General features: G+C 41.1%; 2 protein-coding genes across 2 annotated transcripts in view; one reads left to right on the top strand and one right to left on the bottom strand.

Annotated features, from left to right (window-relative positions):
- CAPN2 (calpain 2) overlaps window positions 1–9855 on the top strand; it is a 28653-nt gene extending 18798 nt beyond the window's left edge. Inside the window, exons 12-21 of the mRNA XM_030034892.2 lie at window positions 1191–1402; window positions 2219–2255; window positions 3134–3199; window positions 3779–3836; window positions 4835–4899; window positions 6039–6107; window positions 6705–6783; window positions 7816–7932; window positions 8422–8480; window positions 9135–9855. Coding sequence (XP_029890752.1) covers window positions 1191–1402; window positions 2219–2255; window positions 3134–3199; window positions 3779–3836; window positions 4835–4899; window positions 6039–6107; window positions 6705–6783; window positions 7816–7932; window positions 8422–8480; window positions 9135–9158 — 786 coding nt within the window. The 3' untranslated portion in view covers window positions 9159–9855. The remainder of the gene's footprint in view (window positions 1–1190; window positions 1403–2218; window positions 2256–3133; window positions 3200–3778; window positions 3837–4834; window positions 4900–6038; window positions 6108–6704; window positions 6784–7815; window positions 7933–8421; window positions 8481–9134) is intronic.
- An 808-nt stretch (window positions 9856–10663) lies between these two features.
- Window positions 10664–27545, bottom strand: part of TP53BP2 (tumor protein p53 binding protein 2) — a 50842-nt gene continuing 33960 nt past the window's right edge. Inside the window, 10 exon segments of the mRNA XM_030034891.2 lie at window positions 10664–11475; window positions 14128–14327; window positions 17363–17529; window positions 18568–18701; window positions 19284–19421; window positions 21294–22075; window positions 22437–22926; window positions 23716–23852; window positions 24257–24385; window positions 27161–27398. Of these exon segments, the coding sequence (XP_029890751.1) occupies window positions 11434–11475; window positions 14128–14327; window positions 17363–17529; window positions 18568–18701; window positions 19284–19421; window positions 21294–22075; window positions 22437–22926; window positions 23716–23852; window positions 24257–24385; window positions 27161–27398 (2457 nt within the window). The 3' untranslated portion in view covers window positions 10664–11433.

The raw sequence follows: 27545 nt of genomic DNA, 5'->3' as shown, positions 1-27545 counted from the left end.
GCTTTCTCAGGTTTGCACAGAGTTCATGTTTGACACACAACTAATATTCCAAGGAAGCGTATATTTTCTTTTCCCTAAGCACCGTCTTTATTGGTTTTTCTCTGTTTCTACCTGCAGGTAGCTAATAGCAGCATGCCCCAGGGATCAGAGAGGGGTGGCAACGCAGTGATGCCTATGCAATAGGAGGCAGGGCTGCAGATGCCTCTGAGCTGTTGCTCCTCAGAGGAACAAACGAGGTTGAGCAAAATGCCTGGGTAATCTCATTATGGTGCTTGTTGTACCTTCAAGGGTGCATGCAAAGCAGCCCGGGCACCTCACAGCTCCTGAGGCTACGCTCAAAACCAGCTGCTGTTATGTAAAACGTGGTTTCATCAGGAAAGGAAATGGTGCTGCCAGTTAATTAAATTTTTTATGTACCTTTTGAAAGCCTTAGCAGTACTCTGTCAGCCACTCAGCTTTCACCCTAGTGGTCCAAAAACCTGATTTCCATAAAAAAAGAGACTCTAGCTACAGTCCCGTGACTTTTCCCCAAAAGGTGGAATTTTATTTCCCACCGTGACAGCGGGTCTGACAGGTTTTGCATCCTTAAAAAATCCAGGAGGACGGGAGGGGGAGGTTTCTGAACCATGCACATTCCTGATGTTTGATTCTAGAGCTGAGCTAGCCCACCTGTAAAACCCTCTGCAGAAGAGTTTGTTCTGGAAGATGTTACACTCCAAATATGCTTTTATAATGTGTAACGTTTATTTTATTCTTGGAGGCCTCTGTAAGCAGGCTCTCTGCTTTAAGGCAGCCTGACCTCAGAGACAGAGCTGAGCTGCAGTCCCCTGGTGGCACCAGCTCTGGGGACCAGAGGGACATGGGTCATAAGCCATCTCACTTTAAAGAAAAATAGTCGGTGGAAGAGTTTGCCAAATGTCTTCACACACTGTTCATCATCTGCAAAATGTAAGCGTGACCTGAATGATTTATTGGGATTATCTGCAAAATATGTTTGCAGCCTCAGCTCAGGAGTACTGTGGTAGGAAGCACCCACCCCCTTTCTCTTCTCTTCTCTCTTTTGGCTCTGTTGAACAGACATCTTTTTTTTTCCATCCAGATTTAATGGTCGTATCTATTATATTTTTAATTTGTAAATGCAAATACATGCAAACTGTGGGGGTTTTTTCTCTTTCTTTGCTTTTCATAAGTTTTCTGGCCAGACAAATATTCATCTGAGCAAAAACTTTTTCCTGACCAACAAAGCAAGGGAAAAATCGAACACCTTTATCAACCTCCGAGAAGTGCTGAACCGGTTCAAGCTCCCTGCAGGAGAATATATCGTCGTGCCCTCAACCTTTGAACCCAACAAAAATGGGGATTTCTGTCTGCGAGTCTTCTCGGAAAAAAATGCAAACTCCACGTATGTAGCTTTTTTGTAACCACATAAGAACAGTATGGGCACATGGGTGATCTCTGGTCCTTCTCGTGGGCGTGGAAGGGTGGAGCAGCCCAGGGTGGGGGTACATCGGCTTCCCGCAGGGAGTGGGAAGGGGGAATGCCCAATCGCCCTGCGTGGATGGGATCAGAGCTGTTCTTGTTCGTCGCCAGTTTCCCCATGTGCAACAGAGGAAAGTTTGAGTAAACTTAGCAGGAAGGAATGGTGGAAGAAAAATAATAATATAACAAATCGTTGTTGTTGTTTGTTTGTTTGTTTACTGTTATTATTATTACCAGCACTACCTGGGCAGACATTTTTAGTTATTGGGCTGTAGGCAGCTGGGTGCCACAGCACAGGTTGGTCTGTGGAGAGAAGAAAGCCCCAGAGAGCTGCAGGCTGGGTTCGCTGCTTGGGAGACAGACATGCGTGTGCTTTCGGCTGTCTGAGAACGCATTGATCAGAACAATTGATCTCACACCTTTGAGATCAGGCTGGAAAAAAATTCAAGATACTTGCTCAACCAAATGATACCTTTGATAAAATTAAAATGGGTTTTAATGGAACTGGCTCAAACCACACCGTTAGCTGTGAAGCCGTGAAAAGATTTAGACATGTTGCATCTTAAAAGAGCAGCTGGGCTAAGGCCTTGGGAAGGGGTGTGGGACCTTTCATATTGAGTTCCCTAATTCAAAGCAAGCAAAAACCTTTCTACTGTTCTGTAATCTTTTGTTGTATGCTTCTGTAGCATCAGAGAAGTGACTTGTTCTGGTTTTAATATTGATTTCTTTATCTTTCTAGGGTCATAGATGATGAAATTGAGGCCAATTTTGAAGAGGTATATCTTAACTTAAATGCTTTAAACGGAGATAATTTTGTTGTAAATAAGTGGGGTTGGAGTGCCTGTTCCCTGTGCAGGGTAGCATTTTTCTATAAGCATAATCAAGAACTGTTGTCCCACTTTGAAAACAGATCTTTCAATATCCATAGTTGAATGTCCAGCAAACATCATAAACATCATAATGTCCAGGAACATCATAAGCAATAGTGGAAACACATGTTGTCCTTTATCCAGAGTGGCGAGCTTGGGCTTCCCAGGTAGCAGAGGTGCTCTCTGTAGGGGTAACTGGAGCCACAGGAAATTCCTTTTCCACTCCAGGAATCCAGGAGTGCAGCCCTTTAGCCATAGGGGGGTGTTTTTGCATGTGATATTGTTTCCATGAGTAAGTAGTGGCTCACCATATGTTTGGTCTTCCTGGAGCTGGGGATGTTTTGCCTACTAATGCATCCACCCCTCTGTGTGACTTCTTTTTTTTTTTTTCCTTTTTTTTTTTTTTTTTTTTGCAAGACAAGAACTTATGTTTTGCTTTCTTTTCGTTAAATGAAGACAGCTAGTCCAACAGTAGTAGTAGCAGCAGCAGCAACAGTGAAATTCTGAATTTGGTAGTGATTTTTTTAATAGAACAAAGAATTTTAAATTTTCTTTAATTTTTTTTTTGTAAAAGCCATAGCAAAAGCTCTTAATTCCTGCAGTGTTTGCAACGCCAGCATTTTGAGGCACCCCTGACAATAAAAGTGATTAAAATCAAAGTAAAAGCACTCTGTACCTTCAACTTTGCCATTTAAATTGTGTTTTACTAGGGGCAAGGAAATGCATTAAGTCATTTTCAGGCAGAAAAGTTCCTCCTTTCCATATTCTCCGTTTCTCTCTTTTAGACCGAGATCAGTGAAGATGACATCGAACCCAGCTTTAAAAAGCTTTTTGGACAGCTAGCAGGAAGTGTGAGTGTTTTTCTGTTAACATCTTAGCCACTCACCCATGTAACCAGTAAAAGAGATGCCTCCCCCAGGATGAAGTTTAATTCTTGCACCGAGTCAGATCTCAAGCTTGTGCACAATTGTGCATTCAAAAATCTGTGTAGTTACCCGTCTGCTTACAGAACAGATTTGTGAGCGCTCCTGCCGAACAATCTTCGCTCTCTTTGAACTGCAGGCTCGACTTTGATCTCCACAGGTCCCTAATTCTGTCCTTGGGGCAGAGCATTTGGTGCAGGCGCATGGGGCATGGGTTGCTCCAGGAGATGATGAGGACTGGGCTGGGCCATCTCCCCAGGCTGCTCTCACCTGCCTGGGGGCTCGGGCAGACCCCACAGCCCACCCCCCCGGTGTGCTAATGCCTGGGAATTGGTGGTGCTCCTGGGAATGGGAGGTGGGGAGAGTTTACCACTTGCGTTTCCATCCAGGGGAAATAAACTCCAAGGGATGTTTGAACTTGGCCAACTCACCCAAAGGAGTCAGAAGCTGCTTATGAGATAGACGGTGTCTGCAGCTCACAGTGAAGAATTTTTCTCTTTTCTGTAGGATGCAGAGATCTCCGCCTTCGAACTGCGCAACATCTTGAATAAAATTATGGCTAAACGTAAGTACCTTCCTCCAACTGTGTCTTCAGCTGGCCACCAGCAGATTTCCAGCGTGGCCGTGAGAGCACAGAGCGCACCATTGACCCAGGCAGAGTGAAAGCCCCGGGCTCTGCCCCAGACCTGCGGCTTGGTTCTCCGTATGGCCGTGGCCACGTGCTATCTCTGCTTCTTCAGGGGGCTGTAAAAATGCCGGGGCTGCGCCTGCACCAAAGGTGTGTTTCACAGGGCATGTGATTTGGCAGGGTGCATATGGCCTTTTATCCCAGCGTCCGCTACTGGGAATTGGCTGCTGGGAAGATGGACGGATTTGATTAATGCTTGATAATAATCAAGAGAAGGTATTGGTGCTACTTTAGTATTGAACCACTCAGGATTCAAACAGTAGCCCAGCCCAATGGTCTGGGCTGTCCCTGAGGAGGGGAAACTTTGAAACTCTGGGCTTCTTTTTCTGTGAAGTGATTCAGAGCTTGGCTCTGCATCATTTTCCTTTCCATTAAACAGTGCTCGAGAAATAAGTGCTCGGAGAAGTAAGAGTCTCTTTAATTTCCAAAGTGAAATCTTAGCCAGGTAGCCAGGACTGTGTTGTATGTCTGTGTGCACCAGCCAGTTAGCAATGGTGTATTGCTGGTTACCAAGCTTGATTGATGTTCTTCCTTTGCATGAAGCTACCTACCACTGACCTCCAAAGGTCAGAAGTGCAACATTGCCTACAAAAGTCCACCCTTGTCTTTGCAGGCAGACAATTAGGGCAGGAAAGCTTTATCTCTGCCTGTTGCTTCTGTAGCACACCTACAAACTAGGCTAACTGGGCTGTGTGCTTGGGGAAACATCACAGCTAACTTTCACCCTAGGCGTCTTCGTCAAAGGAAGCCACCGATGACACGGAAGCAAATAAGGGCTGATGTGTATACGCTGGTTATAGAGCTTACGAGCTATTCAGGAAGGTGCTATGGTACAGCGTGCAGTGATAATCCTGTCTCTTGCTCTTTCTTTACAGGCAAAGATATTAAATCTGATGGCTTTAGTATTGAGACATGCAAAATAATGGTTGACCTGTTAGATGTATCCTTTAAGGCTGTGCCTAGATGATATTCTTCTGCCTGTGCTGAAGTAGGTGAGCTGCCTTTGCAGTGGTGGGTCCATACTGATGTACTAATGACTCCTGAGGTGAAGCTCATTTTACCCTGGTTCCCCTGAATAAAAATGGTAGCCCTTGCTATTACTGCTGACCGTGGCACATGCCTTCTCCCAGGCAGCAGGGAAAATCCATTATCAGACAGGATGATCTGGTTTGAAGTCTTCCCAGCGTTTGCATGTTCTGGTTTAGCTGGGGAGAAAGTGATGTTCATGCTGGGAAAAGGGACCTGGCTCTCAGCATGGTGTGGATAGCCTTGGCTGTAGAGTTTGAACGTGCACACCTGGGTGCACTTCACTGCTCTGTTATCTGGCTGGAGTTGGTAAGGGCATCATAAAGCCACGAGGACTTTGCAAATATAAAATGGGGGAAATAAATACAGGAAGTAGAGAGTATGTTGGATTTTAGGAGCTTTTACTCCTAAGAACAAGGGCAAAAGTGTAGGATGAAGGATCAAGTCTAAGAATAGATGTGTTCAGCTTCACTGTGCAGTGGGAGTTGAATTGCATAGTTAGAAAAAGGGAAAATTACCAAACCAAATTGATGCTCTGCTATAATTTGGTGTAAAATATGGCAGTGTGTAGGGACTCCTTAGCAGTTTTTGGGACTGATGCCATGACCAGGTTCTTTTGTTAGCTGTTTGTGCAAGAACTTAAGTTCTCCAAATAGCAGGCTTGGCTGTGGCTTTTCCTGTTTATAATCCAGACTTAGGAGTCATGCTCCTGTAACTGCAGGTGTTGAACCAAATACGCAGAACAAAACGGCATCATCTCAGCTGTTTTATACATGTATTGAAAAGAGAGAGAGAGCTGCCAAAGGAGGAGCAGAAAGAGCTTGTGAACTGATCGTGGTTTAAATGAATCCATCATCTTACGGCTTTAGAAAGACATCTTGGGCAACAAGTATGTATTCAACGGGATGAGTCTTTGAGAGAGGACTTTCCATCCTTTTCTTAACTGCAATTTTTTTTAAGTATTAAGTCACAACTGCCCGTGTAAGTAAACCCAGCACAGGGAGGGAAACCCCTTTTCCTTCCCTCCAGAGAGATTCCCTTAACTCTACAAAGAATGATGGGAGTGGTAAACTGGGACTGAAGGAGTTCCATACCCTCTGGACAAAGATTCAGAAATACCAGGTAAGACGCAACATTTTTGAGAGAATATGCAATCAAATGTAGAGGCGGCTGCAGACTGATTTTTGCCTCTTACAGTGTGTACAATCACACTTCCCAAAGCAGGGACTCTCACTTCAGCTCACAATGCGTTTGTGTCCTCAGTCCCCCAGGTTTTGTTCCTTGGAGTCCTTGGGCAGCTGCTTGTCCTTCAGGTGCTTGGGTGAAGGGCTGAAGGAGAGGCTGCCTCTTCTCCTGCCTTACCCTCGGAGGGGTTTCTGTTTTGTTTTAACTCGCAACCAAGTATGTTTAGCCTTCCCACTTAATGGTGCGAGTTTGGTGTCAGTCTTGCCACTTTGGTAGCAATAGTGCCATTTTGCACGGGCATTCAAGGAATCCTCCGGAGCCTTTATCCGCTCTGGCTGCGGCATGAAAAAGGGCTTATTTTTCTAAAGCCGCTTTTAGATGAACTCGGAGATAAGTACCTAGTCCTTCAGACCAACATTGCAAATGCTTCTAAGTAACGTGCAGGCTGCATTTCAAAATGCTTGACTTCCGATGAAAGCCAAAGCATGCTCTGAATTATTGACAGGTTTTGACTTTGGCTTTTGTGTTCTGCAGAAAATTTACAGGGAAATCGATGTGGATCGATCTGGTACCATGAATTCGTATGAGATGAGGAGAGCGCTGGAAACAGCAGGTATTTATATTGGTCTGTCTTTTTTTAAGATAATACCAGTTTCAAGCTGAGTTGATAGATGCTCACTAGTCTCCTGTATATCACTTGTAAGCTGAAAAATCTTGTGTTCCCAGACCTGAAAGGCCTCTGTTTAATCTAGATACTCAGCCTGGGCTCCTGTATTTGGGTAGCAGTGTCTTGCCATGTAGGCATACTAAAAGCATCTCAAAGGAGTGACAAGTTTGCAGTTAGTTTTCTTTAGTGACCAGCTTTTGGAGAAGCACAAATAACTGCAACAGTCCGGCCTTCTAACAGCATACTGTTGTCTTTCAGTGAGTCTCTCTGGGTATATGTGGGTTTGGCATAAGCTGGTAAAACTGGGACACTCTGACCTAGGGAATGGAAGTGGCTTGACCAAAGGGTGATGCTCACAAGAGCATTAAAAGAAGAGTCAGTTTGCTACTGCAACCACTGAAAAGCAAATCTGAGTTACAGCACTGAGTGAGCGGGGTATCACAGAGCCATATGATCCCAAATTAACTTACTGATCTTCTGGGGCCATCTTAATGTCTGTGTTTGGGCTTTCTGGAGCTTTCCCCTCCTGTTACCACGCAAGATGAGGCAGCATTTCTTTTTGTCCCAAAGTTTAGATACTCTTTGGAAACAGAGACCCATTTGCCCAAAGAAAGCCACGGCTTCATCTCGGGTCTCAGTGGGCTGAGTCTGGCAGCCACCTCATCACCCAGGGAAGGCCCACGAGCTGGAGCAATTGGCCGTGTCCCCTCGGAAACAGGAGTACAAGTGTGGGAGCACATGCAGCAGGAAAAACACATGTGACCCAGTCACAGCTCTGAATCGCTCCAAGTACAGAAGGGGTTGTTGGGAGTTTCAAAAAATGGAGTAAATACTCTTAACATTTGAGAATTTAACCAAAAGTAGCTAATTGAATTTCTGGCAGTGTATAAGGTTGTGGGTTTTTTGTTGGTTGGAGCTTTTTGCATTTTTTTTTTTTTCTTCCTCTTCTTTTTTAAATCCTTGATGTTGTATTTTTAGGGTTCAAATTGAACTGCCAGTTACATCAAATCATTGTGGCTCGTTTTGCTGATGAAGACCTCATCATTGACTTTGATAACTTTGTCCGGTGTTTGATTCGGCTGGAAACCTTGTTCAGTGAGTACGCGCTTAATAACCCGACAGACTCTGTTGCTTTGTGTTTTCAAGTCCAGGATAATTTATTCAGAAAACATTGTACTGGAACCAAAGCAACTTCAAAGCTGAGCTATCGTTCCGGCAACCCAGTCTGCACGCTCCTCCTAGATCTAGGAATCAGCCGTTTAGGCCAGGCTGCTGAACTGGAGCCAGGCAGTCTTTCATGCAAACAACTAAATGTTGCTTTAAAAACAAAAATCAGTCTAAACACTTACAGATTGACAAATAGCGTTACTACTACAGACTGAACCACTAAAAATGTTCAGTCTCATTCTTGCACATGAGCATGCACTGACTTGAGTGGCCCTTTCTGGTTTGGGGTGTAGACCGTTGTCATAAATTTTAGACTCTGGGACTAAATTCCTTTTTGATCCTGAAGCACAAGGAATGTGAGGGCTTTCCAATTAGTTCCTATATTCATCCTTGTCTGTCATCTCTCTGTTACCACAGAAATGTTTAGAAAACTGGATACTGAGAAAACTGGAACAATAGAATTGAACCTCGTTAATGTAAGTTCATTTAGCTCTAAAATGTTTGTTGTCATCTTTTGGGGGGAGGTTAACAGTAGAGACTCCTGCTTCATTCTGACTGATTGTATGTATTCACATATATGCTGGATTTATATAGCTTGTGTATTTATAAGCAGTCTTAAGAAAGGTTACCCTTTTTTAAAATGTACCTACATCACACTGTATTCTCTAACAGACAGGCCAGGTTCCTTGAATGTGCTGCCACTTTTCACTTACTGGCAGTAATTTTGGCCAATATGTATGCAGGCTTCTTCCCTGCCTTTTCTGTTAACAGCAGGGTAAAATGTAAATGCAGTAGTGACTCATGGTAATGACCATGTCTGCTGCTTTCTGCACCATGTGTGCCCTGCAGAAAGGACTAAGTTAGGAGAAAACTACCCTCCTACACATGTTCAACTTGCTTATTACCTGAACATAACTTATTTCTGGACCTACATAGGAATGTGCAAATCATCCTGAAAGTCTTCTGACTTAAATGAGAGATAAATTTAAATCGTTCAGGAAAGATCCTAAAATTACTTCTGTAACAGTAGACTTACTTTCTTCCTCATGCTAGAAATGTGAACATTCATACTTGCTACAGGTGTTTTTACTAAACTTAACCTTGGGCCATTTTCCTCTCTCTTGTTATAGTGGCTGTGCTTTACTGTCATTTGAGCCACTGACATCAGCTCAAGAGACCTCAAAGAGAGCAAGATCAGATGAAGATAATCAAGCAAACATACAAGTAATATCTTAACATGAATGTGCCTTAACTTATGCACGGCAAATGTTGCACACAGTTACAAGAAGGAGAGTGTTCTACTTCAACAACAGCAGAATCTGCAACCTCATTTTAATGGGTCTGACAGTCTTTATCTACTACTATATATCCTCTGTACAAAAGCTTTAATTTAGTATAAATCCTCAGTACAACTTTCAAAAATACAAATCTTTGTATTTAAGGTGCTTTACATGACTTCTGGAAGAAAGCTCATTATAGCTTAGACAGTTTGGTTTAATAAGTGCTTTTTGAGTAACAGCTCCACTCTATCCTGCATACCTGAAACTAGAAAAGGGATGGTATTGCATATCCCTGAATACAGATGTTTAGGTAACATTATGGGTCCCTTGTGTGCTTTCTGTCAAGCCCCAGCATTATTCTGGTTAAATATTCTTTGAAGAATTTGAGTAGCAAGTACATGTTTGACCAAACTGAAGGACAAGTCCTTCCCTCCTGACCATTGATGTGTCTATAGCAGGAGGCTGTTGGCAACCAGATGATTCCAAGAGAAAGGCCATGCTCTCAGGTATCTTATTTATCTTCCTTTGCAATACAAGAAAGTATTTAAATAAAAAGTTATTCCTTCTGCAAGTAAGCACATTTTTTTCTTAGATTATCAGAGAGAATCTGCAGAGCTTTTGTTGTCAGGAACAGAGTATGTTGCCTTTAAAGGGGAAAAACAGCATTCTGGAGCAGACTAGGCACTGACATCACTCTAGATGTGTGTCAGTTAAGTTACTTAACAAAATTTTAGATAGTCTGATACTTTAAAAGATTAATGCTTGAAAAACTAAAGGTTTCCAAGAAAGGTAAGTGATACTATATACCACATACCCAACCTGTTACAATCATGAAGCTGTAAACATGGGCAGATTGCTGCTTCCAAGAGTTCTTACTACAGCTGACTTAAGTTTGCCCACCTGAGGAATTGTATCCTCCTTCCTATGAACAATTACATGTACTTACAGGCACCTTTTCAGAAAGCAGTAAGGACTTGACTTACCTAAGAGGAAAACATGAGCCTGAAGGGTAAGGCACTTCCTAAATATGCTTAAGGAAGGATTTGATCATCTAAATAGTCTTCATTATCAAATGATTATTCCCAAATCCATTGATATAAAGGATAGTTCCCTGGGAAAGGCTTTATTTGGAAAATACTTGTATTGAGTTTTTTTTCTTAAGTATGGCCCTTAGCTTTCAAGATTAACGAAGGCTATATGCAAGTAACAGATCTGGCTTAATTTTAAATGCAGAAAGACTGTCTTGAATGAATGGGGAGGAGGGGTTCAATTTCATACAGAAAGTAGTTGAATGTTAGTGTAACATAGAACAGCAGTGTGTCCTACTGGTAACATTTTCAGATGGTCTAATAAAAACTTGAACACTAAAACACACAGAGTTAAAGCTTAAGAGGAGACAAAAGTTTAATGGTATCACAGTCAAGTAAAAACAAGTAAGTAAGTTGTCAAGGACTACAGAAAGTTTCTACACTTAGTTTTCAAAGTACAAAATACAATAAATACGTGAGGCTCTTTCTTTGTAAAAAGAGGAATCTAAAACTACATTGTCTGTTACAGCACATAATATTTTGAATACATGGAATTCCTAAGATGCTACAGCATTTTTAAAAGTTATTGCTTAATGGATCAGTCATGTGGTTGTCACCGTTCACATGCACTTCAGTTTAGCTTCTTTAACAAAGATTCTGCTTCCAGCAATAAGCATTTGGGTGCTGTGCACGTACTCTATTTTAATTTCTCCCATCTGGAAAAAGCCTTGGGATAAATTTGGACAAAGCCAAGTTGTCTGTTTCATGATGATTCCTTCAATGGTAAATTGAAAAGGTCCTTGTATTTAATGCAGAAAAATGGGAAATTCTTTTCTGCCATGTTTGAAGAAATCAGAGTGGGTACTTGAACATAATGGTTTGCTTAGACCAAAGGCAGCAGAATTTCATTTGCTTGTAAGCATTATTTCATCTTGTAGAATGCCCTCATCCATTTGCTAATGCATCAATCCTTCATTTGTTTTCAAAGCACATTCTTCATAGCTTTCAAATTACATTGTCATTGAAATAAGTCTCATGATACTGGAACCAACACAAAATGGATTTTTTTTTTTGTAAGTCATCCGTGATTAGTATTTCAAGAATCTGGCTTCTGTACTATTTCATGCCAAGCTTCTTTGTCTAGGTTTAATCCTTGGATACAGCTGAGGGTAAAATAGAAATGAGATTTAAAATTTTAGTGCTTTAAAAGGTTACTTAAAAAAAAAAAAAAGACAAAAAAAAAGGAAAGAAAAACCTCTCTTTGGTGCTACAATTCTAACATAATCTCTAGTAGCAAAAGCATGGTTATAAAAAACACCCAGATCACTAACAACTACAAATTTAGCATTCTTAAAAAATCTTAAAAAATACTAACCATGTCAGTATGGAAGGAAAGCATTAAACAGCACCTAATTCAGTACCTTAAGCTCTACCCAGATTGGCAGCCTAGGAGAAGCATGTGGCTTTGTAAGTCAAGAGACTTTTGTGTTCAGTGAACTACAGGATTTTTCCCTGTTTTATAAATGGAAATAGAGAGGTATTAAAGTCTGTTTTGCTTTCTCTCTCTCAATGCCTATCAGCCTTTACATATCTATAGCTTTGGGCAAGCTGGAAACATCTGGCTGTGTAAGAACTGTAGGAGCTGTGCTTTAGTTAGTGGATAGTGAGTGGCCAGTTAAATTCATTTAACCGCCCAGCCGTTAATCAGTAGCTGTCACCCTGTGGCCCTTGAGCTGTGTCCTACTCACACATTCCAGCTATGGACGCACAGGTACAGAGACTGCGTCAGCCTCAGCTGCAGGTGACGATTGATGGGACACAGCTCAACACAGCACACAGCAGTGCCAAGATGCTTGGGAAGCTCTTGGCTCCCACTTGCAAAGCGCTTTGGGAACAACTACTGTTCTGCAAAGCATGACTACAGGCATAAAAATAGAAGTGTACAGTTAGGAAAGATGAATCCTCCATGCTCTAAACAGTAATGCATGTCTACATTACATCCTAGGTTTTTTCAGCTAAAGTTCTTAAAGATGCCCTCTTCTCTCTTCAGCCAGACTCTGGCTTTCTTTTTCACAGTCAGCTAATGATTCAGAGAAGACCAACAGCTTCACCCACAAGGTTTGTCTCAGCCTGGTATGATTTCACCACTAGCAGAGATAAAAAGTCAGTCAGAGTAGTGTAACACCTGACAGTGTTCAATAGATTTTGTTTGGTATTAAGTCGTCAGTATTTTGACAGTGTTATCTTATTTGCATTCAGTTTTAGAGCTCTCACAGCTTAGGGAGCTAGTGAGTCACTAAGAAGGGTAGAGTACTGATGCAGATGATTTCAACCTTGTTTTTATTCAGTGCACCTAACTGCAAAAGGATAAAGGAGCTGTGATAAAAATACAACTTAATACAAGAATATATTAAACTACCAAACATTTTCCTCTGTGTTAAACATCTTAGCCTAGATTTCAGCTGCTATATTAGAGTCCAGTAATTGCTTTTAAGAATAACCACATAATACTTCAGTAACAGTACTAGGACAACTGAACAGACAGAAGAGCATACCATTTAATACTGGGTTTTGGGTAGTTTTCACCCAAGATTCTGTTCAGACTGTATTGTGCTTAGAAGGATGAGTTGTGATCCCCAGTCTAAGCTGTGTTGCTTTGTGCTTTTTATTACAGAAGCACAGATGTTCCTTGTGTTCTTACACACCTGTGCTCAGGCTGAGTGCACAAACTTTATGAAGTAGTAATACGTGCACAATTCACCCTGGGGCAGGAAAAAAAAACAGCTGCCATTTCTGACCTTTCTGTGCAGGGCTGATGGCAGCTCTCAATTTGGAAGTGTTTACATTTGGAGAGGAAAAAACTGAGCAGAAGTACTATGTGAGGGAGAATTTTACAGTACATTGTGGGTAGGCCTGACCTGAAAGTGATACAGAAATGAACTGATTTTGCATTAGATATAGTCGCTCTGCAAAATCTAACCAGTTTAAGGATTATCTACATGAGGAAGGAGGTTCAGCCTCTTTCAAGCATCATACATCAATCAGCTAAAATTCACAGTGGTTAATCTTTAGCATTGGCAGAACCTCTTATCTCCAGCAACAGGACAACTGGATATGTAGAAAAAAGCTTAATGGAATTTTTATGTGTCCATCTGCTATGGTTTTCTAGCAACTCAACCACGAGGAAAAATACGGGGACATAATTGAAAGTATCTATTATTTGTACATGGTTGTTTTTAATAAAAGAGGTAGTACAGAAGGTGATGAGCAAAGGAGAGGCCATTCATTTAAGGCCTTTGACATATGGTTAAATATTACTTAAAGAGCATAGAAGAAAAAGATCTGCCTTTATTTGGCAACATGATCTCCTTTTCAACACTAGAAAAAAAGATAACTATAGAGTTGTGCAATATTTTTCTTAAAACTCTGAAACCATCTTGGATCACACGGTGCACTGTGTACACCCAGACAGGGGAAGACTCGTGACTAATTCTTCATAGAAGTTTCAGTTCTTAGGGCCCTTTGTGCCAGTATATCCCTTTTTAAAAGAGGGGAAACCCTGTTCTGTTCACATGCTCAACAAAACCTTATACACACATCATGATCAGATAAATCTGTGTTAGGTATCTAAACAGAAGGTGTTAACCTACTCTGCCAAGGTTCCCAACTCCCCCAATGAATAAATGGAGATCATCAACTCCTTCCTCTTGACTTTTGAAATTGCACTTAACCTAGATGCATGAGAATAATGCTGTGTATACTCCACATAGTGAGGTGGTTGTTTTTTTTTTACTCTGGAAATATCAAGGACTCACCCCTAGGAGGTTGCGGGGAACATAGCCTTCCTTGTCATTCAGCCGTGCCCACCACCACTCAATTTCATCTTCATCTTCCCGGCGCAGGATTGTCATGCAGTCTCCCTCTTTCATTGAGAGCTCATCGTCATTTTGAGCCTCGTAATCCCAGAGTCCATAAATCACTCCTTTGTTCATTATCCCCATTTTCTCCTGGACTCCTGCAACATTAAAAACAGAGCAGTTCAATAAAAAAGTTACAGGTTTAAAAAAAAAAAAAAAAAAACACAAAAAAAAACCCACCACACCAAAAAACACCAACCCACACAACTGAAAAACTAACCAAACCAAAAAACCACCTCAGTTCCTATCACACTTAGCACCTTGTTGTCATCAGCCTACTCAAAGTCAGTCCTGGAACAGGTGGCATTGTGAAGTTAGCCCTTGCACACAGCAGACAGATTCCTTCTTTACATGTGTTCAAAAAATACGAGGGAAATGCGGAGAGGAGCACAGATGGATAAAAGGTTGTATTTTTGTGCTAGTGTTCACACTTCCTAAGTGATGAGCAAGAAACACTTGTTTGTACTCTTAATTCATCAGTAATCTCTTTTGTGTCAAAGGGAGATAGCAATACCTGCTTATGTTGACGACCATTGTAATTTTGATGCCTGAGGTGTCATTTGCCACCCGTGTCACTTTAGTTCAGAACTTTAAAACAAGTTGCATCTCAGACCTATACCCGAAAGATTTGTCTGCTACACACCAGCTGCTTTTGGTTAACTCAAAACATTTTTATCCCAGCAGTTCTTAACTTCTGCCCCATTTTAATTATTTTTTAAACACTGACTTCAGAAACATGATTCTGTTCAACTGCTTCTGGAGCAAGATGTTCTGGAGTACATGCATATGCCTTGCAGATGTTTAGAACTTGCTCATTTTAAAGCTGTAGCCAAAGGTGAAATACTATTCTTTCTGTACACATTCCTCAGCTTCTAAGCAGCAAACAAGTAAGCAGAAAAAGTATCTTAACTGTTACAGAAACTTTCTCTTAAGTAATTTTTCCATTTTAAAATACTGAATCCCACTGGGTTTTTTGTTTGGTTTTGGTATTGTCAGGAGCAAAGAGTATGTATGTTGCACATCGTATTGCAAAACTTGTCATTTCCCTTTCCGTCTCTTACCTATTACAACCTATTGTATAGAACTCTTACCTACGTCTGCTAAAGGAAGCATCTGCTCAAATCAAGTTTGTTCTTTCTGCATGCCAGCTCATCATGCAAAATTAAATTACTTCCACTGCACCCATGTGGAAGGTAAGACTGAGCACTGAACATCAAAGCAGACAAAGAGAAGATTCATACAATGGATCTGGTCTTCTAAAAAAGTGTTAACAGTCACAGGGGGGTAGCAGCACAAACCAGCTCTTACAGACACAGGCATTAAGCCTTAGAAAGTGAAAAATGACATAATTAAGCAGCATCAGACTTGTAATTTAATCAGTGCTAAAGGACTAGCGGTTTTATTTAAACCTGCCTGTACTTGTTGGTGATATTCAGTATTGTGCATCATTTACAACAAAAAGGGATTAGGTGAATCAATGAATTACACCAAGGTTTCTCACCTTACAGACAAGTTTAGAGGGCCAGGTTTTAATGTGGTATCTGTTCTGGAAACAGACAGATACACATCCCCAGACTTCTTTTACAGCAAGAGACAGATTTAGCCAGTGAATGAATTTCTTACTATTAACTATAGGCAATCAAAAACAGTCTTAGCAATAGGATTAATTCCTACTGGAACAATATGGAGATTTGATAGCTCAACAGCCAATGTATCAAGAGATACCTTAGTTTCAGTGGTTTCAATTTTGAAAAGCTGGCAATAAGCCAAAGGCTTACAGTCCTTTCAGGACCCATTGAAAAAGTATCTCATAACACACATTAAAAAAAATCCCAAACCCAAGAAAAAACAGAGTATAAAGTGAGATTACAACAAAGATAGTGGGTCCAAAAAACCCCACAAACAAAAAGAATGTATTTCTTAATGCTGTATATAATAAAGCCATGGATCTCCTTCCCACAGGATCTTGTGGGCTGTTTACCTGAATTTTAAGTATTAAGACAAATTCCCAAAAGAAATGTCTCAAGACCTATTCAACACAAAGATACTACCTCTTAACTCATATTAGAGTTAAAACCAGTAAGAAATATTGAACAAGTATTATTTTTAACCTAGTCCTACAATCTTCCTTGGGCATTTTCTGTTGATGACCACCATTGGAGTCTGGATACAAAACTAAACAGAATTTTGCTTAGCCCACAGGTTTTGATGCTAGTTAAATAGGCTCCCTCCCTTCATAGGGAAAACCATATATTTGGCACCAAGAGATACAGTTTTCCAGCTTAGTGAGGATAGCTGGGCAGACTGTTTTGAAATACGCTGGCTGAGCAGCTTATAGAAGCTCAGTTCTTGCATGTTCCACAAAAACAGAAAGGCTGTATTACAGCTTTTTACATTGCTATTACTCTAACCTCTTACAGATAGATGACACTCCAGCTGGTGGTAGGTGCCTAGGGGACAAGAACTACATACAGAAAAGTAATTTAAAACCTCAGTGACTAATACGCATCACACCCTAGGGGGAATTAATCCTCTCTGTTAAAAGACAGTTTCCCTGTAGTCTTACTATTTGAATAAAATCTAAATTTAATATGGGATTTCTTTTTAAATGCAAGAGAAGAAAAAGGCCAGAAAGATAAAGTCAAATTCAGTGCTTACTAACCTTCATTTAGGCAGAAACTTGGCAATACCTTTCTTGGTTCTAAAGCGCACGTTAGGAAATATTCCTCATTTAAAAGACACCAGGTAGCAGATATGAACTGCCTACTGAGATACCCAGACCACTTTTGGTTTTAATGTAAAAAAAAAAAAGTACTTATGTGGTAAGATTCACCTAATCATCACCTCACACTGATACATTTGTTGATGCACGCTTTTAACTCATTTCAAGGTTTTTAATGTAGAGGAACATTTTGTTACTCAGACCTTCTCTATAAGTTCAATATTACAAGGTTAGTCTCGATGGACCTCATTTTGTGACAAGAAGCTGGCTAAAACCTCTCTCTTTCCAAGAGAAACTCAAGGCATGGGCACACATCCTAAGCATGCAGCTTACCACTTCTCACCCAAAAGCGTACCGAAAAGTGCCAGGTGAGTCCCTAGCACACTCCAGAACTCAGTTGTCATCACCTACCATATAAGAACTGGGAGCACTGTGTGTAGCCTTCTTCCATTTCCTCGCATTTGTCTGCAGCCGTCTGCATGTCACTGTAGGTCATTGCAAATACAGCTGCACCTGACTCCACCAAGAACTTGCAGACCTGCACATTATTACAAGATGCTGCACAGTGTAATGGGGTCCTGCAAGCCAAGAAGATGACATTACTTTTATTGCTCATAGCAGTCCTTACACACTCCTAGGGGCAAACCACTTTTGTGCATGACCTCCAGCAATCTACTGCATTGCTGAAGGCTTCCCACCAGAAACGCTTAACTTGGATGTCAAGAGCAATTGCTTTTCACAGATAACAGGAGTTACCAAGAGCCGCTTGAGCCCTAAAGCTGGGTTTCCATATGGATCTCTAGTCACGCTACCTTTTTATAATCCATTAACATTTTAAGAACATTCATTAAGGCAATAAGAATAAAAAAATAAATCAATATTAAAAAAACCACTCAGATATCCTTCTGACATCATGCCTCTTACAATCTAGATAATTACTTCAAGACCTGACTTGGTGACAAGTGCAGGTAATTGGGATGACTGCTGAGGCTGAGGGACAAGAAGCGTCTTTATTCAGTCTTGGGCCTTAGACACTTTTGTTACAGGCAGATATAATAGTAAAATCACTGCCCCCTTCTCCTAGCCTTTTGTAAAAAAGGTCCCTAGCTACCTTAAGAAGGATCTGTAACCCATTATCAGTTGCAAGCCTAGTTTGTAGGTTGAGGTTTTCTGCTTTGTTTTGTTTTTAAGTTGTCCCAGTATTGGACATAGAACTGAGAAGAGTTTCCAGGGCTAGATACTGTCCAGTGCACATGTAAGCTACAGGCTGTCTCACAGAGAGGACATCGGGAATTTCAGCAAACAGCTCGTTACACATAAGCTGTCTTCAGTATCTCAAAGAGAGAGAGCAACTTCCTGACAACTGTATGCAACCTACTAGGCCTCAGACACACACTTTTTTTCATATAGGGAACATTAATATAATTTGCCTATTTTCTCCTCGGCACATTCTCATATGGTGCCCCACAGACGACTGCTGCTGTTCTACTGCGGAAGAGCCATTGCCAGCTCTACAGGAGCAAACTGAGGGACCTTCTGAGGGACCTGCAGCAGCCCCCAAGCTGCAGCTCTGCTGTGGAGAGCATCTGTAAGGTACCACTTAAAGAAAGCCTTACCATCCATCGCTATCTGCAGCATTCACGTTCACGCCAAATTGCACCAGGAACTTCACAATTTCCGTGTGTCCAGCACACACAGCGTTGTGCAGTGCAGTAATCCCTTCATCGTTGGGCATGCTAGGATCTTCAACCTATTCAGCCAGAAAAGGAGACATTCACATTCTCGTGAAACGCTGTACCATAAACATCTCTTCACATACAAAAATGAGCTGTCTTATTCTGAAATATGATTTTGAGCCATATTTCTATGAAGGACATGAGCAACAGGGAGAAAACTACAGCAGTAACCAATCTCACAAGACGACTCACATATAAGCTTGCAGCCTCCTTTTAATAGTAAGAACCTAAAGTTGTTCAGGAGAATAGTATCTTGACAGCTTAGTAAAAGCATTTAAAACAAATTTCTGGTATTTGCCTATTTAACTCTAAGTAAAATTCACATCCCCCACCTGTCAGATAGGGGATGAAACACTATGTAAGAAACGAGGAAAAAGTTGTCCTGCAAATTTATACTCTTGACACCAAATATCCAGTGTGGTTTTCACACACTTTTAAAACCAGCCTCCAAGTGGCCATGTCCTGTTAGGACTTATCTCCTCCAGGGCAGATCTAGGTTGTGCACTATTATTTTAGCTTCCCCAGTCAAGAAAAGCTGCAACTTCCCAGTTTGAACCAGAATTGCTATTCCTTCTCTTAGAAGTTAGCATTTGTACCTCATAAATGATCCTCTGCACAAGGTCAAACTCCCCCTCTAAAGATGAATCCAGAAGCAGCGCAAGGGGATTGAATTTCACTCTCATTCCATGCCCGATTCTCTCGGAGCCAGTTTTACGCAAGTTCGTCCTCTTCCCCTGTGAAAAGGTAACACAAGTTAAAGGCATTTTTTTCTGGGAAGAATAAGAATACAGGATTGCTTATTTGGGAATGACAGCAGAAATGGCCAATTAAGGCAGTGTTTCATATGAAATTTAAACTATTTTCTACCAATTCCCCAACACATGACAAATATAGTAGTTTAGGCATGTTATGGAAGATCTCTGCCTTTATCTCTAGACAAGGTCACTATCAACTCAAATACAGAATTCACCTTTATCAAACACATTAATAAAACTCCCAAATCCCTGAAGATCAGGAAAAAATGCAATTTTTTTTTGTATTCAGACCATTTTAGCATTAGCTCTCAAAGCTGTTACACAAACCAAATAGTACGCTCCATGAAGTAGACTACTTTTTAAGCACCAATGTTAAGATCCTAACATTTTCCCGAGTTTAGCAGGAACATAAACCATTATGGAAAATGATTTTGGAAAGAATATAGAACCAAGTGTAGAAACACTTTGGATACTCCCAGTGATACTGGAAACCAAGTATTTCTATAGCTGAGTTTGTACGCTTTCCTTTAGACAATATATTAGCTCAGCACTCTCCCCAGCTGGCTGTGCAGCAGCAATAAACACTATTCATAAGGGTATGTAAATTTCTGACAGATGTCCAAGCAAAGATGAATAGAAATGACTCATGTTTTGCAAGAGCAAACATGTGAAGATAAGATATATACGAAGAGATTCCCAGAAAATACTCTTTTGCCTGTTGATTTATACATAATATCAAAAGTACAGGCTTTCTAAAGAAAGTGCCTGTCAGCACAACCCAAGTATTTAAATACGAAATCAAGAAGTTGGGCCGGTTTCTTCTCATCATTGCAGAATTATTACAAAACCAACCAGAAACTAGTTCTTACAATTGAGGAAATCCTACCACTCAAGTTTCCCTTTAAAAAGGAGAAAGGACAAAGCCTTTAAAGCATGAAAACATGCAATGACTATTCCATGCAGAAATTACAAGGTTAAAAAGCACATTCAAAGCTTTTAACTCCTCTGCACTGAAGTGATGGAGGAAAAAAACACTTTCATGTATAAAGTTATTAGAATGCTATTCATAATAGGTTTTAAAAGAAACTCTTTGAAGAACTGAAAGCAGTAAGCACGTCTGTTCTACAACAGTGAGATAACACCATACCACATGCAGATACAAACTTCCAAAACAAACAAGATGGTAAAATGCTGCCTGCCCTTAGCCCTAAGAGACTCCACTTTGATACAACTTGAGAACTGACTGATGTTAAATCAGGTTCCAAAGAAAAAGTCAGAAAACACTTCAGTAGAAGAAATGCAAGCAGTTGATGTCTACCAATGAGTTTTTAAAGCAGAAACTAAAGAAGCCTGTTTCTCCATATTTTTCAAGCAAGGCACTTTCAGATAAACAAATGCAATCCAGGATTAAGATAATTAGTTTCCATCTCTCATCAGCAATAGCAGGAAATGCTTGTGAAATCTGTATCTGTGCCTCCAAAAAAAAAAAAAAAAAAAAAAAAGAACTTTATTTTCTCTGAAGAGGCAACTATAGTTTGGATGTAGTAAGCAGACTTCTATAAGGAATGTTCTTTACAGTCCAGAGGAGTTTTACTATTTGTGTATCAAATTCCATTTGAAACTTTTCATCATGTCATTTAGTCTAGAGACAACAGAGGCTTTTCATGACTGTCATTAACTCTGGAGATAAGGGCATCACACAGATAGAACAGATACCCAGAGGGACTTCTAGACTACTTGTGTGACTATTCTCCCACATCTGCTTAAGTTCTACAATACAACGCACAGGATTTATGGCAGACCTCGAGATGACTTATTGACAGGGCACCCAAGTTGTAAGCTAATACTTACAGGAGGCAAGGAAAACTGTCCAGTAACTTCAGGAGGCCTCATATTGAATGAGTCCTCTCCCAAACTCTCTGGTTCCCCTGATGGATAGGGAGGTGGTGGATATGGAGGATATTCTTCCATGTATACTTCCAGTGGCAGTGGAGCTTCTAGGCTTGGCTCTTCCATTTTCGGCTGCGTGAGTTCATCGCCATCTGATACTCCCTCAGGTACAGTGTCCAAAGCTACGGAGGGAACAGCAGCTTCACTCTGATCTGCTGGTGTGTTTTCTGCTTCCTCAGCAATGGCCGGTTCTGGCATAGAAGCAGCTGTTTCTTTTTCCGATTCTGCACTTAGATAAGGATTTGGGATTTCTGCTGGGCTTTCAGGACTGGCAGCTGATGCTGTCTGTTTGGAGGGATGTGACGGAGCTGAGATAGTCTCCATTGCAGCCAGAGTGGTCCTCTGATACAACAGCTTCTGAATATTGGGGCCATTAGGTCCTTCTGGCTCAGTAATGGAGCTACGTTTCTTCAGTGGTCTGGGTGCATTGGACAGCTTTTTCCGTAGTGCTTCCAGATCAGCATCACTCTGGTTACGATACGGATTGGATAAGAAAGGCAGCAATTTGGTTGGGCTAAGGGGACGGGGTATTCGCTCTGTTTCGTGATTCTCATGAGCAGAGGCTGTTGTTTCCATCTCAGGCTCCGGACTGCCTGGCTTGCCTTGAAGGTTTGAGTAGACATTCTCTGTCTGCGGCAGCTGATTCTGTACACCAGCTCCTGCCATCACAGGCTTGCCATACACTGCAGAGCAGTTCAGAGAGGGGTGGGGAAAAAAAAAAAAAGTGTGAATATTTGATCAACAAACCTAAAAAGAACATGTAACCTGATTCACCTATGTAGGGCAAAGAAGCAGAATAACACAATCAACTGAAGAGAATTAATCTGGTAGCCAGGTTTACCGTTAGTTATCTTGCAAACGCAAGACAGGTATTTTGCACTTTCTGTTAACACTGATACACAGCATGTAAGATCCACCCAAGATTCTTACAGCTGCACTAACCTGCTTAATTCCCCTGAGGAACAGCTTTATACCCACAGACCATGTGGAAAGTACATCTGAGGTTTATGAAGACAGAAGGGAGGTAGAGAGCCACATGCTTACCACTTGGGAAGTGTGGTCCTCTGGTCTGCGCCCTCGTCAAAGCACTCTGCACTGCCTGCTGGAAGTTCTTCCCAGGAGTCTGCTGTTGCGTGTACATGCTATAAATTGAACTTGCAGCCACAGTTTGAGGCTTTCGAAATGGTGGAAGTGAGGTCTCTTTGGACGGCTGAGGGGTAAAAGGTCTTACAGCTGCTGCTGGAGGACTCTCCTGTTTGGAGGAGGGAAGAATTTGGTCCTGGCTAGAGGAAGGACCTGCAGGCAGTACAGAAATTCTTTGCTGTATCTGCTGAGAAGGATGGGATGGCTGCTGTACCACTGGTTTTTGTTTGTTCCCCATAGTTACAATAGCCAAAGGCAGCTTCTGCAGGTTTCCATCCAGCTTAGTATCAGAAGGTTGCAGATGACTGGCTTGACCAAAGTAAGGCAAGTTTATCTGTTTTGGTTTAGTAGGGACAGGTGGTGGTACCTTTGTTACATTTTTATTGGCTGTCTGAAAGACAAAAAGAAAAGAGGTTAATTAAGATTAAACACCAAAATGTGTTCTGCTGTGAAGGACCAAAGATCCTCAAAGAATGACACAGTATCTAGCATTTCTGCTGTTGCTGCAATACTGTTTACAATACCAGTGCAAACATGAAGAGACTTCGTAAACATTTTATCATCATAGTTGTTTAGACTTTGAACCCATTCTCTTTAATTCTTTCTGTAGCAGCTCTGTTTAAAACATCAAACAATGGCAGGGCACAGTAATTTCTCTAGAGATAGCACAGGCACTTAGTAGCATCTGTAGGCAACAAGCTTGTTTTCCAACAGAGCACTTGCCATCCCCAGTTCTTCAGTGTTATTCCAGCCATACCTGATCAAATCGTGCCCTTGTGCCAAGATTTAGGTGGGAAGTCTTGCTGCAATCAAACATGTGAAGGACACTGCTGCATTAAACAGTGAAACAAGTGTGTAAATGACTTAAAAACACCCCATGCAAATGCCTCTGCGCATATAATCTTGGGGAAAAAAATTATATGCATACATGCTAGTACAAGTAACACAGCCATTTTTATGTATTCAGTCAAAACGTAGATAGATTTTCTTCACAGTGACTGTAGGGAACAGTTCTGAGTTACCAATTGCCATTAAAAGCCTAAAAGACTTTTTTTCCTTAGAAGCAGTCTTTTAAAAGAAGACCTAGGTACTTTTCAAAGAGCTTCTTGGCAGCAGTATTTGAAGAGCTGTGTAGTAATCCCAGTCAGATGGAATGCAGTAGTTCGAGTTTCCTGCATACCTGTGCTTCTCGCAGGAGATCTTCGCTACTCTGGTTCTTTCTCAGTGTGCCCAGCCCAGCAGACTGGTCCACAGAATCAAACATTGAGAATGGACGCACTTTCTTCTCTTTGTCACGTAAAAAAGTTTCTCCTTCAGCTGTTGTTAGAGAGAGAGAGAGGGAGACTTTTAAAAGGGACAACACAATTGTTGGAATGAGAGTTCTGTTCTGTGCAATATTCAAGACAGTGTATGCAGGGAATGCTTTCTGTATCCATCCTACTCCTGCACTAAGGACCCAAAGGCCTGCCAAATGCTGTATCTTGCAAATTGAACAGAAGCATGTATGAATGCATTAGTATCTACTTCACCACCTGAAACAAGTCTCTTTTAAAAAAAATAAATCCCTGCAACACCATCCTAAAGCTTATATGGCAATATTCTTTGACTTTTTTCTGTGCTTTCAAATGAATTCTATATACTTACTGAAGCATTTAGAAGAGACACGTATCATTATCTAGATTCTCCATATTTTAAGATTAGCCAAGCATGTAAGAACATACCTTGTCCTTCACTAGTCACAATTCCTTTTGCTGAAGTCAAGCCTGATCCTTGACTAATATGATTGTCTGCATTTGAACTACTCCAGTCAGTGGCAGATGGAGAAGGTTTTGCACCGGGGACCACAGAACCTAGGAGAGAACAAGTGGAACAGATTAAACTAAAATAATGTTTTTATTGACTTATTTATTACAGACAGTTTTTTTGTAAGAGTCAGGTCTAGACAGCATACAAGTATATACATGTTAACTGCTATAAATCATATCACTTTAGTTTTTTGCTCATTTGTTTTAAACAGAGAATGCAAACCAAGCTCAGAAACAACTATCAAGGCAGCAGCAAAACTGTTTGTCCTAGCACATGTCTGCATTTACAGCATTCAGACAAGAAACTTCTCTAGACTGCCTTCTTTCCAGTTAGTAAGAAACTTTCCTTGGATATTTACAGTAACTTAAAAGTGACAGGATGGTAAGAAGGGATGAGAAATATTGTGCAAAGAAAAACATGATGCCTTAAAGCATAAATAGATCCTGCCACTGATATCCAAAACAGTAGAAAAATCATTTGTATGTTCACTGTGCATACAGGCACTGCATTAAAGCTGATCTTCATTCATTGGAGTAGACATCCATAGAATCATAGAATGGTTTGGGTTGGAAGGGACCTTAAAGGTCATCTAGTTCCAACCCCCCTGCCATGGGCTGGAACACCTTCCACTAGACCAGGTTGCTCAAAGCCCCAACCAACCTGGCCTTGAACACTTCCAGGGATGGGGCATCCACAACTTCTCTGGGCAACCAGGTCCAGTGCCTCCCTACCCTCATAGTAAAAAATTTCTTCTTTATATCTCATCTAAATCTACCCTCTTTCCATTTAAAGCCATTACCCCTTGTCCTATCACTACATGCCCTTGTAAAAAGTCCCTCTCCAGCTTTTCTGTAGGCCCCCTTTAGGTACTGGAAGGCTGCAATAAGGTCTCCCCAGAGCCTTCTCTTCTCCAGGTTGAGCAACCCCAACTGTCTCAGCCTGTCTTCACAGGAGAGGTGCTCCAGCCCTCTGAGCATCTTCATGGCTCTCCTCTGGACTTGCTCCAACAGGTCCATGTCCTTCTTATCTTGGGGGCCCCAGAGCTGAACACAGTATTTCAGGTGGGGTCTCACAAGAGCAGAATAGAGGGGAAGAATCACCTCCCTAGACCTGCTGGTCACGCTTCTTTTTATGCAGCCCAGGATACAGTTGGCTTTCTGAAAATGGGTTGAAAATGCACATTGCTGGGTCGTGTTGAGCTTCTCATCAACTAACACCCCCAAGTCCTTCTCCTCAGGGCTGCTCTCAATCCATTCTCCACCCAGCCTGTATTTGTGCTTGGGATTGCCCTGACCCATGTGCAGGACCTTGCACTTGGCCTTGTTGAACCTCATGAGGTTCACATGGGCCCACCTCTGAAGCCTGTCAAGGTCCCTCTGGATGGCCTCCCTTCCCTCCAGCATGTTGACCGCACCACACAGCTTGGTGTCATCAGCAAACTTGCTGAGGGTGCAGTCAATCACACTGTCCATGTCACCGACAAAGATGTTAAACAGCGTCAGTCCCCAATATTGACCCCTGAGGAACACCAGTCTGCTTCAAAAATAACTACGAAAATGCTTGCAACTTGCTATTAGTTTAAATATTTCACCAAATTCTCTCTACTAAGTTCTAAATCATATAGTACAATAAGTGATATTAAATTCAAATAGTAATGATAAGCAACAGGAGAAAAGCTTCATTCTGACAAAGCATCGGATACTCTCTCTATAGGAAAGCAAGTCGTTTTGCCCAAATGCTAAAAAAAAAAAAAAATAAAAAAAAGTGAGTGAAGTTTCAGTTCAAATAGCATACCACCACAGATTCCTATAGCAAAAAATTAAAATCCTGTACGGACTAGAGCTAAAATTCCACTCCAGGAGTTTTAGGATCTGCAAACCAGATAAAATTAAACAGTTCCCCATTCTCCAATACAGCAAGAGACACCGGGACTGGTTTTGTGTCACGGCTACTTTAATAATACCTGCCAGAACTGGAGATGGAGTGAGGTAGATAAAAAAAAATAAATAAATAAACAGAGCTATTCTACAAGCTCAGCCTCCATTTTTTCCTTTTAGGAAGATCAGAGTTTCTCTTATCTCTCAGCTGAAAAGTAGTCTTCTCCCAAAATAGCACAGAAGAGATGTTTGCAACTCTCCAGTTTCTCCAGACTTCTACTCTCATGGAGCTGAACAGCATCTTGTAGAAGAAAGCCGGAGAGAGAAGCCAGGCAAATCTCCATTAACACTGCTACCAGGAGAGGCCAAGCCTCGTGTCAGGTGTCAGACTTCCATCTCTCCATATTTCTACACCATCAACATGTCAGCAAGTTTATTGCTATTTCTGTGCTACAATCAACTCCCTCCTTTACAATACTTCTTGTAATGTTGGTTAATCTTTTACATGTGTCATTTCCAAAATGCATGATCAGAAAACTTGGCTTTGCTACTTTTTAAGTCTAGGCACCAGGTGGTTACCATGCATGTCCTAAAACTGCCTCTAGGAACTCAAACACACACTGTTGTATAGTTTCTAGAAGTATTTTTAAATAAATAAATCTCTAGTTTACAGAAAAATCCTCCTACATTCTACACTGTATAACAACCCAGATTGCTCACTAAGAGGATTACTTAATTTACAACACATTGAGTTGTATAACCTCAGTGCTTATAAAGTATATTCACTGGGACAGGAAAATAGTAAGACTGACATCTCAATACTTTGCTTGAAAAGAAAAGAAAACAAAACAAAAAAACACAGAAGAAAAAGAAAACAGACAGAGATGGTAGATAAAAAACCAAAACATTTCCACAGAAGAAATATTAATCATAAGCTATTACCTGCAGGAGCTTTAGCTTGTGAACTGCTCCCAGCTCTCATGTTGGGCAGAGTTTGTGTTTTTAGTGGACCATCAGGTACCTGCAAAGCTTGTGTCCCATCTGAAAATGCTGGTTTCACCAAAAGTTCAGGTCTGGAAGCAATACGTGGCATAGTAGAGGACTGGATGTAAGGACCTACTGCTGCCACTCGACTTGGAGCAGAAGCCACTGGTTGGGGTAAACTCCCATCTGAAGAGACCTTTGGGGAAAAAAAAAAAAAAAAGAAGAAAATTTAAAGAATGTTATGCTGCAGTATCCATCCATCAGAGTTTGAAATAGAAGTCAAAAAAGATAAAACAAGTAGAAAATGATACTCTGATATTAAAGATGGTTTTCTAAAAAATCT

This window comes from Aquila chrysaetos, chromosome 13 (assembly GCF_900496995.4).
Source record: "Aquila chrysaetos chrysaetos chromosome 13, bAquChr1.4, whole genome shotgun sequence".
NCBI classification, from domain to species: Eukaryota; Metazoa; Chordata; class Aves; order Accipitriformes; family Accipitridae; genus Aquila; species Aquila chrysaetos.
This window is presented reverse-complemented; position numbering and strand designations above follow the sequence as displayed.